The 18,680-nt window shown below is 40.2% G+C and overlaps 1 protein-coding gene across 11 annotated transcripts in view; it reads left to right on the plus strand.

Annotated features, from left to right (window-relative positions):
• Window positions 1–18,680, plus strand: part of EPB41L5 (erythrocyte membrane protein band 4.1 like 5) — a 61,348-nt gene that overhangs the window by 36,921 nt on the left and 5,747 nt on the right. For 5 of the 11 annotated variants that reach the window (XM_030018770.2, XM_030018773.2, XM_030018771.2 and 2 more), the window contains exons 17-25: window positions 7,383–7,549; window positions 8,103–8,197; window positions 13,454–13,582; window positions 14,368–14,429; window positions 15,070–15,183; window positions 15,750–15,843; window positions 16,785–16,862; window positions 17,710–17,751; window positions 18,162–18,295. In XM_030018770.2, the coding sequence (XP_029874630.1) occupies window positions 7,383–7,549; window positions 8,103–8,197; window positions 13,454–13,582; window positions 14,368–14,429; window positions 15,070–15,183; window positions 15,750–15,843; window positions 16,785–16,862; window positions 17,710–17,751; window positions 18,162–18,295 (915 nt within the window). Of the gene's footprint in view, window positions 1–874; window positions 5,426–7,382; window positions 7,550–8,102; window positions 8,198–13,453; window positions 13,583–14,367; window positions 14,430–15,069; window positions 15,184–15,749; window positions 15,844–16,784; window positions 16,863–17,709; window positions 17,752–18,161; window positions 18,296–18,680 lie in introns of those variants that run through there. The other 6 variants (XR_003924013.2, XM_030018776.2, XM_030018778.2 and 3 more) reach the window with 4 other exon arrangements.

Here is an 18,680-nt window from a genome sequence, read left to right on the forward strand (position 1 = left end):
TTTCTAGCTTTTGTAGGACTTTATTCCAACTGTGGTATCGACTAGCCATAACTGTGCATGGCATTTCTGTGGTTTTGATTTTAGGAATTCAAAATTTAAAATTTACAAACAATTATACCTTCATATGCAAAATTAGAAAGCAAGGTCTCTTAGTTTGTATTGTGACCTTTTTTCAAATGGCTCTTTTTCCAACTAAGTTTTTTATGTTAATCAGGTACAGCTACAGTCAGCTTCTTCAGTAGTATTTGGTCCTTTAGTCACCTAAATTGTGAATGATTTGAGCTTGCTCTACTGTTTGCTCCTGTGCAGTAATGCTCATTTTTCTGAGCTGCTATTCTCTTCTCCTTTTTTTTAACTTGCATTAGAATCTGCATTTTCCAGTGACTTTGAAAACTGGTGTTACTTACAGATGCTTGTTTCAGGTGTACATTTAGAGCTGCCACTTAAACCCTTTCAGCTTCCCACAAATAAAATGCACTGTATATTTGGGAGGTCTGTTCCTCCATCACGTTATTTTCTTCCATCTGTAAAACGCACATGGTTCTTGCTCAGTTCTGTGAAGTGCTTTGAAATATGAGGTGCTTTTCATTTGGTAAGTGTAGACAATGTATACATGAGATAGCTTAACTTGTCATTTCAGACTTCTGCAAAAATGCGCATGATACTGAGCAGAAAAGGGGTTTATTTGACAGCGTTGTCATGTACGCGTATACTTGCATGGCTCTTTCCTTCAGTATTTACCTTCCAGCAATGCCCTTTTTCCTTGTCTTTTCGCATCAGTCTTCTTGTCTTTACCTTTGCTTTACTTTTCCACCCTCTTTCTCATCCATACCTGTTTACTAATTGTGCCCCCTCCCGCTCCCCAATAATCCAGGCCCTTTGACGCTGCCGACCGCTGCCAACGTGGTGGAAGCCTGTGGGACGCGTGGGCCCCGCCGAGGACCCGCGCCGCGGACGGACAGTACACCGCTTTTGTCCATGAGCGCAATGTGAAGAATGCAGGAATGCATAGCGGTGCTGGTACCTATGCTGTCCAAGCCACCATGACCAGTCTCTGAGACGTGGGCCTTTCTGGAGCGTGACAGTGCTTTCTAGCAGAGGCTGGAAAATTACGTTTTGAGCTCTGTCTGAGATAAGGACAACGGACCCAAAGCTGACTATAGAGGGGAAAAAAAACTTATGACAAAGGCTCTGCATATCATGCTGTTGGTATTTAGTCCTTAAAGAAAAAATAACATATAGACCAGAAGCCACCTGTCACTCTTACATTAAAAAGAGTATATATATGTATCTTTTTAATTGTGTTAAGGTTTTTCTTAATGATTGAAAGACTTTTTTTTTTTTGTTAGCTGGGTTTAACTTTGAGAGCTGTGCAGGAAGTCACATTTGTAATAAACTATAAATGCAACTAGTGGGTTATAAAGTGGTTTCAAAAATCTTAGAGAGAGAGCAAGTGACTGCCCCTCCTTTTGAACCATGATTATTTAAAAATATCCAAGATAGATGGCTGATCTGAAAAATAATTTTTTTTTTTTTTTTTAACAAGCCCTCTTCTGAAAAATACTGTTTGGAAATGGAATAGAATTATTTAAATTTTTTAAGAATAAAAGTATCAGAACTCCTGAAAAGGCAAAGAGTAATATTTTTTTTGCTTTCTAGAAAATTTTCTTTCTTTTTTGCTGCTGTGCTTCAGTTGAAATGCAACAGAAATATTTCCTGACAAACACCAGTCCTACCATATGATTCACAAGGTTAATTGTTAAGTCAGAGGTTAAGATCCCAGCTTCATGGCTCATTGGTGTTCTTGGGGGCCTTTAACAATGTGAAGAACTACCTTTACCCTTGAATGCACTGTGTTTTCACGGGTTTTCTGAAGTTAGCTGCTTTTAAATTGCAATATTCTTTTCCTGTTTAAAAAAAAAAAAAAAAAGACAAAAAGTTGTGGTAGAATTCTTTTAAAATTCACTTATATTTGGCTTTTATGATAAAGAAGGTGTTTGAATGATTTTCAAATTGTTTGAATAAGTTTCAAATTGCTACAGAGGCTAGAAATACAAAAACATTGTTTTCAGATAGCCAGCCCCGAAGAACCAAGAAAGTAAGTCTCAGCCAGGGCATAATTTATTATTGCCCGAGATATTTTGGCCACCACACCCTTGCATCTGACAGGGGGAAAGAGATTGCTAATGAAATATGAGTCTCTATTTTACAACTCTGCTTAAAAAAAAAAGGATATGCAAGCTACATATTAAAGATCTGTGGAATCTACAGAGGTGATTAGAGCAATCTGTTGTGCTAATTTTGGTTTTAGATTTTGCAAGGTTGATGTAAACTTCTGGAGCAAAGCAAACCTATTTGTTTATTATTTATAAAATTGCATAAGAATATGCAAATGGAACAGGTGTTTTAACTTTAAAATATCATATAATTTCTGTGTAGATGAGGGAGAAGAAGCCACTAATTCCTAAGGAGGAATTTGGAATAGTTTTGTATTTAAAATGCAAGAACATTGTTGCAATAACAAGTCACTGATTTATTGCAGAGGTTTAGTTTCAGGTGTGCTTATGTAGTGGTGACGCCACTGCAAGTAGTGGCTGACTCCTCGGGTATCAGAGACGTTTTGCATGGCTATCGTAGAACTAAAGAATAGTTGAGATTGGAATATGCCTCTGGAGATCATGTAGTCCACTGGCATGGTAAAAGCAGGGTTGAGTAGAGCAGGTTGTTCAGGACCATGCCAGCCAGGTTTTGAGTATCTCCAAGGATGGAGACTTCACACCCTCTCTCAGTGACCTGTTCTGGTGTTTGACCAACCTCGCAGCAAAAAAGGGGTTTTTTATGTTTAAGTGGAATCTCCTGTATTTCAGTTTGTGCCCGTTGCCACTTGTCCTGTCTCTGGGCTCCCTTGAAAAGTCTGGCTGTTGTCTTTATTCCCCCCGTCAGGTTTTTATGCATATTGATAAGATCCTCCTGAGCTTTCTCTTCCTGAGGCTGAACAGTCCCAGCTCTCTCAGCCTCTCCTCCTGTGTCAGATGCTCCAGACCCTTTATCGTCTTCACGGCCCTTTGCTGCACGCCCTCCAGTATGTCCACGTCGCTCCTGTCCTGGGGAGCCCAGAGCTGGGCACAACACTCCAGGGGTGTCTCACCAGTGCTGAGCAGAGGGCTGGGTGTCCCAGCCGCCTGCAGTGTGCTGACTGTCACGGACTGCCCTGGGATTAACTGCAAGTTTGGTAATTAAAGCTGTGGCTAAAGTTTTTATAGTAGATTTTTTGCATGACAGCAGAACTAGTTCAGATTCAGGATAGGGGAAGCAACCCTGGTTGCCCAAAATCCATCTACCTTTAGAATTTATTTGCTTTAGTATGGTATATGTTACATGCTTTTACTCTGTGGCTTTGAATCTTGCATATAACCTGAGGGTCGATTTTGCTCTGTGCTGGGCTTATTTTAGTGTGACTTCATTGACTTAGGGAGAATTATTATCCTGGTTTCCACTGGGGTAAATGACAGCTCTCAACAGCAGACAGAGAAATTGTGCCACACTAGTACCAACAACACCTAGCTGCATTTTTACAGGGACAGGTCACATGCTCTAGGAATAGCATCGATGAAACACATGGATGTCTTTCTAAACAGTATGGTGGTGACAGATCTTGGCTTAATACTCACAAAGGTTCTGCAGCCAGCACCTTTTCCTGAGGGTGTTTGCTTTCCTTTCCTGTAGTTGTTGACTTGCATATATTATACTGTGTCAGTATTTGGAATTATCTTCAAACAAATGGGAGACAGCAGAAGTCTTGGAGTGTGGGGCTCAGCCTGCTTGATTAGAAACTGAATGTGCCTGAACAGTCTCCATTTGTAGGATCATACATCCCCAGGATTTTTTCTTTTGCTTTCCTCACTTGAGAAGAAAAAGGAAGTTCTTTTTTTCTGAATATTTTGCATTTTTGTTTAGGGGAAAAAAAATGTGGAAAGGTGACAGGCTTAAATTTACTACTCTTCTTACCTTCAGGTACAGCATTGAATGCTCCAAAATGAAGGAAACGAACAAAGAATTTCATACTATTGTACTGCTTTACAGAGTCAGTGTGAGAAACTATTCTGTGTCACTACAAGTTTGAAAAAATAAATTAGCTTGTGTGGTACTCCATGCTGTTTCAGATTAGATTACTTGCAAAAGAATTCTCTCTTTTGCAGCGGACTCAGATAGTTACTGTATTTTGCAGATTGTATTTCACAGACTAGAATGAAGTATTGTTTTGCTTTTCAACTAGGAAGTTAAAAAATCATACCCTTTGTAACTGACAGCTTTCTCAGTCACATTATGCATTATATGCTGTATGGTACATACTAATATCAATATATTTGTCAGGCAAAAAAGAAGAAATAGTGCAGTAGCTAACTCCCTTAACTGTGGGAGTTCCTTGAGCACGTAATGACATGTGATTTATTAGTGGGTTGACAAACCTTTGCATGCACTAAACCCCTTTGATTATTCCTATATTCATAATTATATGGCTGAACTGTTATCATTTATGAGCTTTTCCCTCAGCATATTCTTAAAATATGCTGATAGAAGTTGATTCTGAAAACATATAAAGCCTGGCATTTACTACTATGGGAAGTTCAAATGTCCCTTTGTATGTGGGTAAATACAGGAACGTGGAAAGCTAATGCCCATTTCATTCTTGAGTACTGCACGCTGACTGTCGCAGAAGTCCTACTTTTCCTGGGAAGCCTTTTATTATTTCCCTTATGATTGGCATGACAGTTCTTCAGTGTTTTGTAAGAGAAGTCAGAAATTCTGTGCAGTGACGAAAATAGTGTCTTTGTGCTTTTTACTTCTGTAGTCTAGCCATTTATGAAGCCTGCATGGTAGACTTCCTGCTGATGCTCTGAAGAGGGTGAAGAATCTGGGTGGCCTCGAACAATTTAGCGCTCTTTGGGTAACTCATCTTTTGTGCCTGCAAATTCCAGTGGCTGAGGGTCTCTCTAGTATGACTTTCCTCTTGTGACTGCCTATCTCAGGGTGGCTAAGTAAGTGTTTCAGTGGGTCTGAAGGCAAAATGGGGCCAATTCCTACCTGAATCTTGGCTTAGGAGGCTTCTCTTGAGTCTCCCTAAAATTCATTTAGTTTCCCTGAGGCCCTGCTGTGATGTGGGGGTGAAACTGCAGGGTCTCACCCCAGTTGTCCTTGCTACCTCAGCCAGTCCTCCATCCCGTAGCACAAATGGCAATCAGGTTTTCTCAAACTGTCATCACCTTAATGTAAGTAGTACCCTGCTTTTGGAGCAACACTAGATAGTGAGTGTGCCATTTGAATATGCCACCAGATTTCAATACTGCCCTTATCTCTAGTGGGCAGGTTTTTGAATCAACTGTCTTGTCTGTCTAGTAAATGTTACTGCAGTTGTTGGGGGGGGGGGGGACGACAAAAAGGCTAGTGTAATTGTCCTAGCAATTTTCCAATGAAGATAAATTCTATTTTTCACTCGTTTTTTCTCCACTGTGCTGCAATGTTAAGAAAAGCATTAGAAGATTATAGCACCAAAGAAGTATTACTGGTGCTCTACATCACCTCTCTTACATGGAGCTCGTAGGAGCTTATACCTAGTTCCTTCAACATGTCATGGCATCAGCACCTCTCTGTGCTGCAGGCAAAATCTGAACTTCCTCTACTGGTTGTCATATTAAACATTTGGGAGGCTCTTTACAGAAAACTGTCAGAAAATAGGAAAAAAAGTGTTGGCTTCATGTGAAGGTTGTAAAACATTTTCACTCTCATGCATAGGCATCCTCTGTTAGTAAGGTATGGGATTCAGTCTCTCTTTCTTTGTTGCCTTATTGGAAGAACATCTATTCCTGCCTATTACTTCTAATAATTGAAATTCTCTGTATCCATCATTCCCCCTTTGCAGGACTATCTGCTGCTTGCCATTTCCCATTAGTGGTGCACAGAGAGGCTGTACGGTTGATTGAAAAGTTTCCTATTATTTGCTTTGGTAGTAGCTTCTTATTCTACTGCTTTAAGAGAATCAAGCAAGTGACCTCAGTTTGCCTCACAGCAATTAATTGTCTTAAGATGATTCGTACATTATTAGCACTAAAACGGTGATATCCTGTAATCTGTTTCAGAGGTATATATTTAACATTGGAAGGATTCTTCTGGGTGCTTGAGCTGGAGGGAGGAGTTTTTTCCTGGAGTCTCTAGTGACAACACGGGACTGCTTCCAAATTCCAGGGGCTGGAGGGAGGCAAGGGGCATTAACCCGGTAGCGATGAGGGAGAAGCTGGTCTAAACTGTCAAGTAGGAAACATCTCTGTCCGTGCATAAGAGTAAGTTCTGTTGTGGGTACTTGCTTGGTATCATTGTTCGCATATTTGGGACAGGACTTTCAAAAGTGATAGATTTTTCTTCTTAAACCAATATTGCAACCAAACTGTATGTGTGATTTTTGATTGAAATGGGTGACAATCAAACTGCAGTTGTGTGCTCAGGTTGTCTGATTAACCGTCATCTTCTGCAGCAGTTGTTGTTTCTGTATTTGTTACAGTTTGCTGTTAGGATAGCTTTAGCTGTTCCTGAACTTTGAAGAGATGGATGAGATTCTCGACTGTTTGCACAACATAAGCATCTTAATATAACTTTTGTCTTTGTAATTGTTTTTCTATTTTCATTGTAAATACAGATGGTAGGACAAAATAAAAACAATACATTTCCATTAGAAAGCAAAGGTGAAAAAAGTGATCCTAACTGGGTGGTTCACTTAAAATACTGTGACTGCTGAGGTTTCATTCATGTCTCTGCCCAAGCTAATAAAACTGAAACTAGTTATAGTATGCCTAACCATGACATTGTGTCAATGCAGACCTGTGCAGTGCATCCTTCTGCCTTCTGTTCTGCTTACAAGTATTGGGTGAAGTGCTGTACAAATAGTTTTTTGTGAACAGTACCAACCTCCCTCCCCCTAGCTTTTCTTTTTCTCCTGTAAAAATCCTAAAGTGTACCTTGGGTTTGTTCGAAAAACTTCATATGTTTGTTCCAAAAAGTGTATTTAATGGATAAAAACTTCCCTCCTCCTCTCTTCACTTTTTCCACTGCTATGTGGTGAAGCAGCAGGCAATGTGGACCTGGTCTGTTATGAAGTCACTTCTACAGACATGAAATGTTCCTTCCATTTTTTTTTTTTATTTTTTTTTTTTTTTAAACTCACTGAAAGCCAATGTCTTATTAGTTACCTGAAACAGGTTTTACAGAGTGTGTCGGGTTACCAGAAGACAGCTTGAAAAAAGAGATTGCATGTGTTAAAGTTTTTTCTTGTTACAGGAAGAGTGGTAACATGATTCTGTGTATCTCTGCCCATTTTTCTGCCTTTGCAGCGTACCTCTTGTTGATTTGCTAGACAGCACGGAGTTACCAGAAACTTGTGTTGATGATGCCGTAGGCCGTCAAGTTGTTGGCTTGGCAACAGGAGATTCAGAAGAGGCTGTTAGTTGCCCTCATCCTGGCACAAAGGAAACTGCTGCTGAAAAAGTAGACACTGATCGTAAGCAAACTTACAGATTTTTCCATATTATCATGCCATGTGGGGTCAAAGTTAACTGATTAGGTTGTTATGAGGTTGTTTCCTTACAAAAATCCAGAAGTGTTTTAGAAAGCTCCCTTAGATTATATGCATAAGGACAGTTTTACCCACCACTGGGACAGCAAAGTTGGTCAGCTCTCCCCATTTCAGCTGGAAACAGCTTCTTTCCAAGGACAGAGGTACAAGGGAAAAGTCATAGTTCTTTGTGGGATCTGACTTCAGCCACAAAGACAGTGAAGTGCAACCATCTGAGCAATTAACTCTTGCTGCTTGCTCGTTCACTGTGAGGATGGTGGGTAAATGAACTTGCAGGAGTTCAGAGTGTTGCGATTAGGTATATACAGTCTGTAGGCTTGAAAGTTGCATTGAAGGTCGAGCAAGTAGCTTCCCCCATCCATGTGCTTTTTTCCACAGCTTTAAAACCATATAATTAGTGTTCAGCAAGAATGCAAGTTACAAGTCAAATAACTCTACAGTGACATTAGGAAGATTATATCTTTTCTGTCTTTCTCAGTATTTGAAGACACATTCCTAAAACTGAAGCAGCTGGAGACAGAGCGCAGCAGCCCCGTGCCAACTGAGCGTCCCAACGTAAACATAAATGTACAGGTACTTGGGCTTCATTCCTGCTGGCAGAGTCACTGAGTTTTGTTCAGATCATTCTGAAAAGTCTTCCACTTACCCTGGGCCCTTTGCAAGATTTTTAAGAGTATGAGTGAGTAATATTGGGCAATAGTAAAGGAAATACAAATGCTTTGTTACATATAAACCTGTGTGTGACAGGGCAGTGAGATAAAGATCAGGGGCAGAGGTGCATGTGCACGTATGCAGGCTGTGGCCTGGTGAAATTTTCTAAAAATCAATGGGAGTAAAAGGCATAAATGCTTGAAATGTTCCTCGGTTGTCTTTATGTGTAGGTTACTAACTGTATAGTGTTGTATAGTTCACCGTCTTTTTTGAGGGGGTGAGCGGCTCTCCTGGTGTTTTTCAGTTGCCTTTGGTAACCCTCCCAGAATGTTGTTTTGACATTTTGTTTTGAGTCAAGTTTGCTGGTGATCCATCCCTCCTGTTAAGTAACCAGTTTTTACCTGCTCTCTGAGGTAGGTGTTAGTTCTCTGTGTGTTTACATAGAGAAGAGTGATGTGGTTTGATTTAGTGCTCTCATAAATCTTTTTGAGCAAGTCAGGCTGCATTTCCTTGGGCAGCTGAGCCAAAGTACGAGCGTCAGTGCCCTGAACAGGGCGAGGGCTCTCTCCTCCCTTGCTCCTCTTTGCTCTTCTTTCCCCAGCTTCCTCCTCTCCTCCGTCACCTCCAGGAATCATTGCATGTTTTGGTGAACCAATGTAGCCTACAAAATGGCAAACAAAAATTTTTTTGCCTTTTTTGTTTTGAACTTTTTGTTAAAGTGTTGGGGTTTTTTGGTTTTTGTTTTGGTTTGGTTTTTAAGTTGTTAAATGGCAAGTTAAATAGGTTCGTGGAAGGGGTCAAAGAAATGCAAGAACCGTAGTGAAAATAAGTAGTGTTGCTAGAAGGGATGGAGAGGACAGAGTCCTCCCTTACAACAGCAGTGAACTTTCATAGATTCACTGGTTATCAGACAACTGCACCCATGCAGGATATTCTTCTTTTTTATAATGAGCTTTAAAAAATTTGGAATTTAGATTTCCCTTACTCTGCTTCTCCCAGTGTTTAAGCTTTAGGTGCTTTATTGCATTTTGGACAAACAGAGAGAGTAAAACACCTGGCAGTATTATCTCTGTTTGTACTACCCTCCCTTGCAGGGAGGCCCGAGGATTTATCTAACTTTCGGTGAAGCAGCTATGATTTTTCTTGCTCCCTCAATAGTAAAATGAACCAGGTGCCAAGAGAGGTGTCTAGTGTTTGGGCTAAGCCCATTCCTGAGCATTTGTTCCCCTCCTCCGTGTGAGAGAAGGCTGCTGCTTTGATATGCTTGGTGCTGCAGGCTGTTTGGCTCATGTCCCCTTTAAGGACTGTTGTCAGGGATGCCTTGTGCACCTCTCTGCTTGGTGAGTGCATTACAAAGATTACCAAGTCTCTAAGAAGATTAGTCAGTAGCCTATAGGTCCTGTTATGCGGAACCACTGCCTCTGCATAAACTAAAGCAAATGAACACAGTTTATTTCAGAATATTATTGCCTGTTGAGCTCCATTTTAGTTCAGACAGAGAGGGGGAAAAACATTTAATTGGTTAAATGGAGAGCACGAAGCAAAAGTGTCTTAGTGATTTTTAAATTGTGGTGGTTATATAGTAAGCAAGATAAGATTCCTGTAATGAGCTAATCTAACAAACAGCAGCCAAGGCAGTACAGTCACAGTTATCCAGCTGCTGTCATATGAGGTGCAAGAGGTTACAGATACTGGGGTGATACTAACCTGATTAGAGAGCAAGAACATTTGCATAACTGAGAAATACATGGCGTATGGATCAACAGTATGCCAGTATGATTGTTTCTTTGGGTAAGAGACTTCAGTTTTCAAGAAGGAAGTGCATATTGTATTATTAAAACATAAGAGTAGATCATCAGTGGTTTTCCTCAGGTAGAAAAGATTGAATAAAGCTTTTCAGCCTATGATGTAGCTTACCAAGAGGTCACTTGAGAGTGTTTGTTTAAAAAGGTAGACAAAGATTAGAGACTGCCTCTGTATATTTTAAATTCTGCATGCTTCAAATTGCAAAGACATGTAGGTTGCAGTAGAACCAAATGAGCACACGCAGTTGTGATTAGAGATGAAGGTTAATGATTTGGAAACGAGTCCTGAAAAGAGTGACCTAAGAACAGCTATTAAAACCACTTTGTTTCCTGCTTTTGAGGGCTGCTTTAGAAAAAATACAAATTCCACTTACAGTGTTTGTTACAAAATGTACCTATTGGCTCTCCTCCTGCACTTAGTTCTTTCTTAATCTATTTGTAAAAGAGGTGTTCATGGCATCTTCTTCTGACTGAACTGAATGGGACTGCAGTATATCCACTAAAACCTTGCAATGAGGTTAGATCCTGGAGTTTGCTGTTACTTCAGATGAACACAGCATTACAGTGTTCTCTCTGAAAGTGTGTGATTACAATTTCAGAATGTCTCATCTCCCTTAAGTTCTAGCAGTGCATAAGATACCTACCTGTGTAGAAACAGTTACAGCACGTAAAAGGTTTGGTAAAATGCATTGGGAGAAAGCATTAGCTTTCTGCTTATGAAGGCAGAGCTGCATCCTGAACTTCGTAAGTGACACTGCCAAATGCCAATGAACTACTCCAGCTTTAATTAAAAATCTTTTAACTATTTTCCATCAGGGCCAGAGATGGCCTGACAATCATCTTCACGTAATTCTATACTTACAATCAATAAATCTTGATTGATTTCTTTGATAGGGAAGTATTTCTCTAGCTATCTGTCTTCTTTCAGAGAAAAAGAGAAATCTTTCTAGAATGAGAACTGGGAAGCGGAGAATGAATGGCTTCATTCTTCACCGCTGCTCCCTGCCAAAATCTGTTGGGATGGAAGAATGCGACTTTGTCCTTTCCTGGCTTTCGCTAGTGCAGTGACCAGATCTAACAAAAGAGAGCAAATAGCTCTTAAATACACCGACACTCCACTTTCATCAGCTTCTGAAGTGAAATGAACAATAAAAAGTTCACCCTGTTTGCCTGTGTTCGAAGTCTGCTTCAGGGTCAGACATGCAAGGATGTGAGGGTTTTCTTTTTCTGAATTCATTGCAATCTGTACACACGTGCAAGTTGCTCCAAAATATGCCTGTGTTAGACTCCCATCTCCCTGCACAAAGTGATTTTCAGTGGCACCAGGAACGCTACTCAAAAGCACAAAGGATTGGGATTGCATGCTCTGCTGCTGCCTTTAATCTTTCCTTCCTTTTTACATTGCTGCCTAGCTCCATATTTTGATTGAAGAATAGAGTACAAATATAGTTTGTCTAGTACATGGAAACTATAAAAATTCATAATGAGCTAGAATATTGACAAACCCCAGCACCTTTCCTGTTTTATGTGCACAACTGAAATGTCTTGTAAATTAGACATCTTGAGGCGTTATCAGGTGCCAGATGCTTTCCCCTCTAGCTACATGCTCTTTCCATTAAAAAAACAGTAAAACACCAATGCTTTTTTCAAGCACAAAATAGAAGGGATTGAGAAAAATGCGTCTTTAATATTGGTGGAAATATTTCCTTGGTGATACAGAACTTATACTTGATTACATTAAAAAATTTCTTAATAGTACTAAACTTTTCAAAAGTTGGGAATGTAATCACTAATAGACTAGAGTGTCCTAATTAAACTGGTTGTTCAGGTGGAGGAAGCTGAGAGGAAGTTAAACCACAAAATGGTGCTTAAAGCACCAGTGTACTGATGTGCTCAGTTAAAATAATTAGATTTACTATATCACTGGTACTGGAATAATGCATTAGAAATTCTGTGCAGGGATTGTTATATACAACATCTGGTTCAGCAAGGTCCAGTGTAAGGATTTAAGGATTATTACAATTGGGTACTGTGACTGTACTAATAATAATAATAATAATTCATTTTTAATTATTCCGGACTTTTGGCAATTCCAGCAGCTTCTCTGAAATAAAAGCACTTAAATGTTTAATAATTAATTGTTTTGTTAGTCTTCATGATTTATGTGAATGTGCACGTCTTATTATCTGCTAGCAGTAGTCATTAGCAACACTGGTTGCTGGTCCTCATACCTTTTTATGTTGACGGTGACCCTTGAATATTTTGCAAAGTTCATTGCTGACTGGGGTCAAAATTTTAAAACAGGTTCTCCTTTAGACGGTCTCATAAGTTCCTATTTGGATACCCTGAAAGGTGATTTAGAGGGAGATAAGAAAAGGAAATGGTTTTCCCCTCTCTCTAAAGACCAAATACCTAGAAGTTCTTACTAACGTTTCTAGTGAGCGAAAAAAGCTGAAAGCGGACGGAGAGCTGTGTGGGGGATGGGTATTCACCTCTCTTTAACTTCTCCCCACTGCTTGCTCTCTATGTGACAGGCTTCATTCCTTCTGCACACGCTGCAGTTCCTGCAAGTCGGAGTGCAGCAGGAGTGTGCCTGCTCCGGGCTGTGTTGCAGGAACGCAGCACTCGCCTGCAGGGAAGAGCCTGCTGTAGCCAGCAAGGGTGGCATATGGCAGGGAAAGCAGGACTCTGTCTCCCCCTGCTGAGTCCTACCCCTAGAAGAAAGGTCACAAGGTTTCTTTTCCACTCAGTTAATTAACTTCTGTCACTAATCAAATAGTAATTAGTAGATTGAATGCTTAATTAACATTTTATAATTAAGAAATGCAGTTCACATAATGAAATATACTGTAGTGAAAGGTATCTCATTTTTAATTGTCTTCATTGTGTATCAGGCTGCCAGCTTGCTCTGATGTAATCAGTGACGGGAGAGGTAGCTAATAACACGTTAAACTGTTGTTCTAATTTATAAGTGGATTTAAGGTAAAAGTCTTCCCAACTGGCATTTGAGAGTAAATTATCAACTTATAGTTAAGCTATACTGATATGATATAATATGATGGCTGTTATATTGATCTCCTATCAGTAAACTAGGCTGCAAATTTAGGGTCCACTTCAGTTCTTGCACATTGTATTTTTAGCACAGCGTTTTGCATATCCGCTTTTAAGCATTGTGCTTTTTTTACTTTGTTTTGCTGTGACTTTACAATGGAGTTCCAAAATAAAGGGAAAAAATTGCTTTTTCATTTTCAGTATAAATCTGCTGAGTTTCCTCTCACTGAGAGCCTTGTTGTTATTCGGAGATGTTAATAAACTTCAGCCCAGACTTTTCCACGTGGGAACTGCTTCTAATAAAATTTTCTTTCATGTCTAGGGTGAAGTGGTAAAGTTGACAGATAAATGTCTTAACAATGCAATTGAGAGCCCAATCACAGCAGCAACGTGGCTTCCAGCAGATATCAAAAGTAATATCCTGAAGGCCCAGGCGGAAGCAGGGCACAAGGTAAATACTCAACTGGTAAGGACTGTGGTGTTCTCAGATGTTTTATTTCTCTTCAATTGCCTGGTGTTGGAGAAGGTGCCTTGCAGATAAGGGTGCTCCAACAGCCAAAGTCCAAGGTAGAGTAAGAAAGCCTTTCAGCCTTTCTTCACAATAATAGTGGTCCAGTACTGGAACGGTTGCCCAGGGAGAAATCTCCATCCTTGATGATGCTCAACGTATATATATACAAATGTATATGTTATTTGTCAGGCATTGGAACAGGCTGCCGAGGGAAGTGGTTGAGTCACCATCCCTGGAGGTATTCAAAAAGCACGTAGACAAGGCACTTTCAGGACATGGTTTAGTGGGCATGGCTGACGGTTGGACTCAATGATCTTAAAGGTCTTTTCCAACCTAAAGGATTCTATGATTCTGTGATTCTGTATAACTGGACAACGCCCTGTACAAGCCCTGGTTTGAGTGGTTATTGAGCCAGATAACCTCCAAAGGTTGCCTCCTAACCAAAAAATTATTCTGTGATTCTGTGACTAAGACAATGCTTCTAGCATGTTCCTGTAAATTCTGTAGCAAATAATGGTATTTTATTTGGCTACGCTGGTGAATTATTTTTATTTCTGCACTGAGGTTTTCACATAGAATTGTTGTTTTAAGTCCCTGAGCAGTAGATGAACAGCACACTTGCGTGCTGGGTGGGAGGTGCTCGGCCCTTCTGTGCATCTCGGAACTGACACAAGATGGAAACAGGTATCAGAAATTTATATCTTTGTTCATTTTTTTCCTCTCAGGTCATAAGAGAAGACAGCCTGACAGGTGTCAAGAATTCCAATATTCAGGACGCTGCTGCCAGGTACTGAATAGATTTGGAAGAAACACGTGATGTAGTTACCCAAGTACAGCACTGAGAACCTGCAGTTCAGTGCCGTCTTTCAGTGGATTAGTGATCATGGCATTTTACCTTGCATAGTGTAGCTTAACCTGGTGAATGTGAAGTGTTTTTAAAATGAAAAGCAGCAAGCGCTATAGTTGCCAAGTTTTATTATATGCAAGGTAATCCAGATACTCTTTATTCTCCCATGCTTTAATTTGATAAGCATTGTTCCAACAACATCTTCAATCACTAGAGTTATTTGTGACCCATGAACAACTTCAGCGTGGGGAGAGGGGATGGGTCTGTTCACAGCAGCCGTTTTCAAGGGGAGAAAAAAAATTGTGTACAAAAACCTGACACTGACAGTTGATTTCCTGAGAACTACTGAATCTCAAATGAGTGCTAGTTCCAGTGGGATTTCAGGCATTGAAAAAGTTAAAGGGTTACAACATGTAATTTCTTGACCATTTGTGAAGATGAGCATGGGTCAAACCTCAAAGAGCACATGGGGTTACTGAATAAAATGTACATCTAGCGATCTCAAAAATATGCTGTAACAAGTGATTCATGAAGAGCTTTCCGTGGAAGGTTGTACCTGTTTTTTGTTGTTTTGTGCCAGGAACATTCTACCGTCAGGCAAAGCACAGAGTAGTAGTCCCCCAGCAACCAGTCCAGTATTTCAAGACCCAAGAGAGCTGCTGAAGGCAATCCCCGCCTCAAACAGCTTTGTTCCGTAAGTGATTAAGGAGAAATGTGTTTCTGGGGTAAGGGAATCATGTGGAGATCATCATGAACAGGTCTGAAAAGATGAGGAACAGTTGCTGAGCATTTAGGCTACAACTAACTAAGCAGGTTTACTGATGCATCTTTAATTGCTGTTGCAACAGTTAATCAGTGTAGGCCAGGCCTCGGGGTGGTATCCTAGCAAGCAGCAAGCGAATCTCTCTTCTGAAATGACTGAAATATCTGACATCCTGCTGTCCCTGGCTCTAAAAGGGAAGATAAGAGGATGGCAGGGAAGGCTTCAGGCAAATTAGAAACAAGGGCTGAAGAAGCTCCTTTGAGATAGAAGACACTGATACTTTTGGGTCTATACACAGCTGTAGCTGAAACTATGAAAGAGAGCAGTAATCTGCAGAGGTAGTTGGAGGGCATTTACTTCAACATACCCACAAACGTCAGTCTTTTGTCTGCCTCACATGGAACTGGTGTTGAGGTTTTGGGTTGAGCCTATCAGGGAAGCAGCACTGTTTCACACTGTCCAGGCAGTGTGCTGATGAGAATATTTTCTCCTTTCAGTAATGTGTTAAATGAGGACAACGCTGCCTCTAACCATGAGGACCTGCTGATTCCAGCTAATCTGGCTCCTGCTGAGGCGGCTGCTGTATCAAAGGTATCACCACCTGCCAGCCTGGAAGGTCTCTGTCTGTCATGTTCTGAGCTACTGATGCCTCCGGGCAAGCACAGCAGACCTTGCTGCATGCCTCTCATAACTCAGTGAATACCAGTCATTGGTGAATGCCAAAGAGTGCTTTCTGGAGCAGACAGGGACACTGTACAGATCTCTCCAAAGGCCATTTCTAACTGTCCTTTCAGGTTCTTTGCCTGACACTTACTTTTCTAAACTGATCGTTTTCCTCACGTTGGTGGGGAGCCCCTTACATCCCAATGATTTGATGCTCCAGGAGAGACTGCAGGAATGAAATTCTGACATAGGCAATTCCTGTAAAAATAACCACAGAGGGAAAAGTTTAAATTGAAATGTTTAATTGTTGTATTCTGGTTACCCTAAGGATAAGGTAATTTTTAACTGGACTCCAGGAAATGCACATAGTAATTCAGGGGTCAACTTTCCTTTGTCCCTCTCCAGAAGAAAAGAGGAGTCCAACACTGGACTCTGCTGTTACTTCAGCAGACTGAGGGGTTATTCTGGATCACTAAAGCACCATGCCCTTTAGTTGTTGTCCCTCTAAACCAGTTTTATGTAGTTGATCCCACTGAATAATTATCAGTTTCATCTTCTGAGTTCAGATACTCAGCTCATAGACCTCGCTGACCTTCTTGTCAAATGGCACAGTACCCCATCTTCGCATAGGAGAATGGGACAGTTTCACAGCTTACATGGCAATGACATTGTTTCCAGTGCATTGATGACAGTAAGTGAAATGAATAGGCTATTAAAAAAGATCATGTGGAAAGATTTGAGAAGACAGACCTGATAAACAGTGGTGTTCATTAAGGACACTGGTCTGTAACTTGGGAAGCCACTAGAGTATTCAGCAGACCTATCTGGTTACTACTGGGAATTCAATTCAAAACTGATTTATTCCATAGAGCACTCCAGATGACCAGGACGTTTCCTTAACATCATTGACAGAGAATCTAATTGACTTTACAGAAGCCACACCTCGGGTAAATGTATTTCAAAACCAAACTTATTCCTTCACACGTACAGTGGTTTTTACTCATAAACTGTCCTCTGGCGTTAGTATCTCTCCACCAGGCTTGGATCTGCTGTGGCAGAGTGAAGTGGTGATTGGCCTGGATCACTGCATATATGCACCCCTACTTGAAGGGTGGCTGGCGTAGGGTTGTAGACCCTACACCTTTGTAATGGAAGTGAAGGAACCTGAAGAGTTAACTTGTAGCTGTGCCACAAGAGCCTGTAGTCTTACTTTAGTACCAGCCTGCTTCTCAGGCTTTTGGGTATATATAATACTTCAGAAATTATATGTAAATTTGTATATAAGCACACAGACATTCATATGTGTGTGTATATATATAAAATAAATACTTGAAAAATAAACTTTTAATACAAATCACCCCTTTTATATAGATAAAAAAATCTCCTATAATCTGTGCTGGCGAAAAAGGAGTTACATTGCATGCACCAAAAAAAGGGGAAGGAGTAGGACCTTTAAACTGTTCACAGAAGTGTGCTCTCGGTTAACTTTGTCCACAAAGCAGAAAAAAATAATGGGTTCAGTAGCCTCTTGGAAAGGAGCGCTATGCTGAAACTGCTACCAGTGAGTTTCTGTGAGTGAGCAGGTATTAGCTGTATGCTGTGTGGGTGCCATTTACCTTTTCATGTGAAGTCACATCATCTGTGGCTAATCACTAGCGTGGTTCAAAGACTAGCGATGGACAACTATCCAAGATCATTTTGGGAGGCAGTATTGTTTTGGGAGGCAATGGTGTTTTGAGAATGTTCTCAGCTACTTCCAGCCTTCTCTAATGAGCGTTTGTTTGCTTTTTGTAGGTGTCTTCCCAGCCCACGATAATACCGAGGTGGATAGTGCCAGTGAGTTATTTGACTATTCCTTAACAACAACAAAAAAAAAAAAAAAAAAAGAAAAAAAAGAAAACTTTTGTCATGATTAAGAAACAGGAGCTCAAGTAAAATAATATAACAATTTGTAATAATTTGAAAGCCCATAAAATAATGTACCAGACCAAAACTAAAGCAAACTAATTCAGCTGGAGCAAGTCAAACATACATATCCTGTTAATATTTAAACTTCATTCTTGCTGCGTTACATTGTGGGTAAATGCCATAAAGTTTCTTTAAGAACTTACATTTAGTGAATCCCACCCTGGAACTTGATGAATCTTAGTTTTTACTGTTAATAAATAAATCATATTGGAAAAATTAGCTTGTCTTGTCCTGGCAGGTTTTTATTTCAGTTTCCTGTTTCATTCTCCCCAATTCAGACTGGACTGATTTCCAACGGGCCTTTGGGAAATGATGTTGCCTTAGCTATGAAGGCAGTGAAAGGCAGCATGGAGACTCTGACGTCGTCAGCTGGATTGCCACCATCCCAGCAGACATCCGAAGTCCTTGCAAGGTAAGGTCTCCTCAGCACTCACTTCAGAAGTCTGTATGGGCTGGAAAGGAATTATGTGCTCTTACTACTTCCACTTAAGTTGTTACAGTGGTCATTTAGACACAGTACCTTGTTTTGCTGTGCTTATAAACTATAGTTCTGTCTCACTTCATAGCATTTGAAATCTTATAAATAAATAGAGGAGCTGATGTGTTTATATTTTTATATAACATTGTTTGAAGGGTAAGAAAACATTTTTTTTTTAATTCAAATAAGTAAAGGAACAAAGCATACAAATTTAGCTGGAGTTGGAGGTAAACTTGTTGTCATTGTAAGTGCTATAAAATCGATGAATTCTTTTTAATTATCATTTCACTTCAGTTTCTTTCCTTATCTGCTACCATGT

The sequence above is a fragment of the Aquila chrysaetos genome, chromosome 6 (genome assembly GCF_900496995.4).
Source record: "Aquila chrysaetos chrysaetos chromosome 6, bAquChr1.4, whole genome shotgun sequence".
Classification (NCBI taxonomy): Eukaryota; Metazoa; Chordata; class Aves; order Accipitriformes; family Accipitridae; genus Aquila; species Aquila chrysaetos.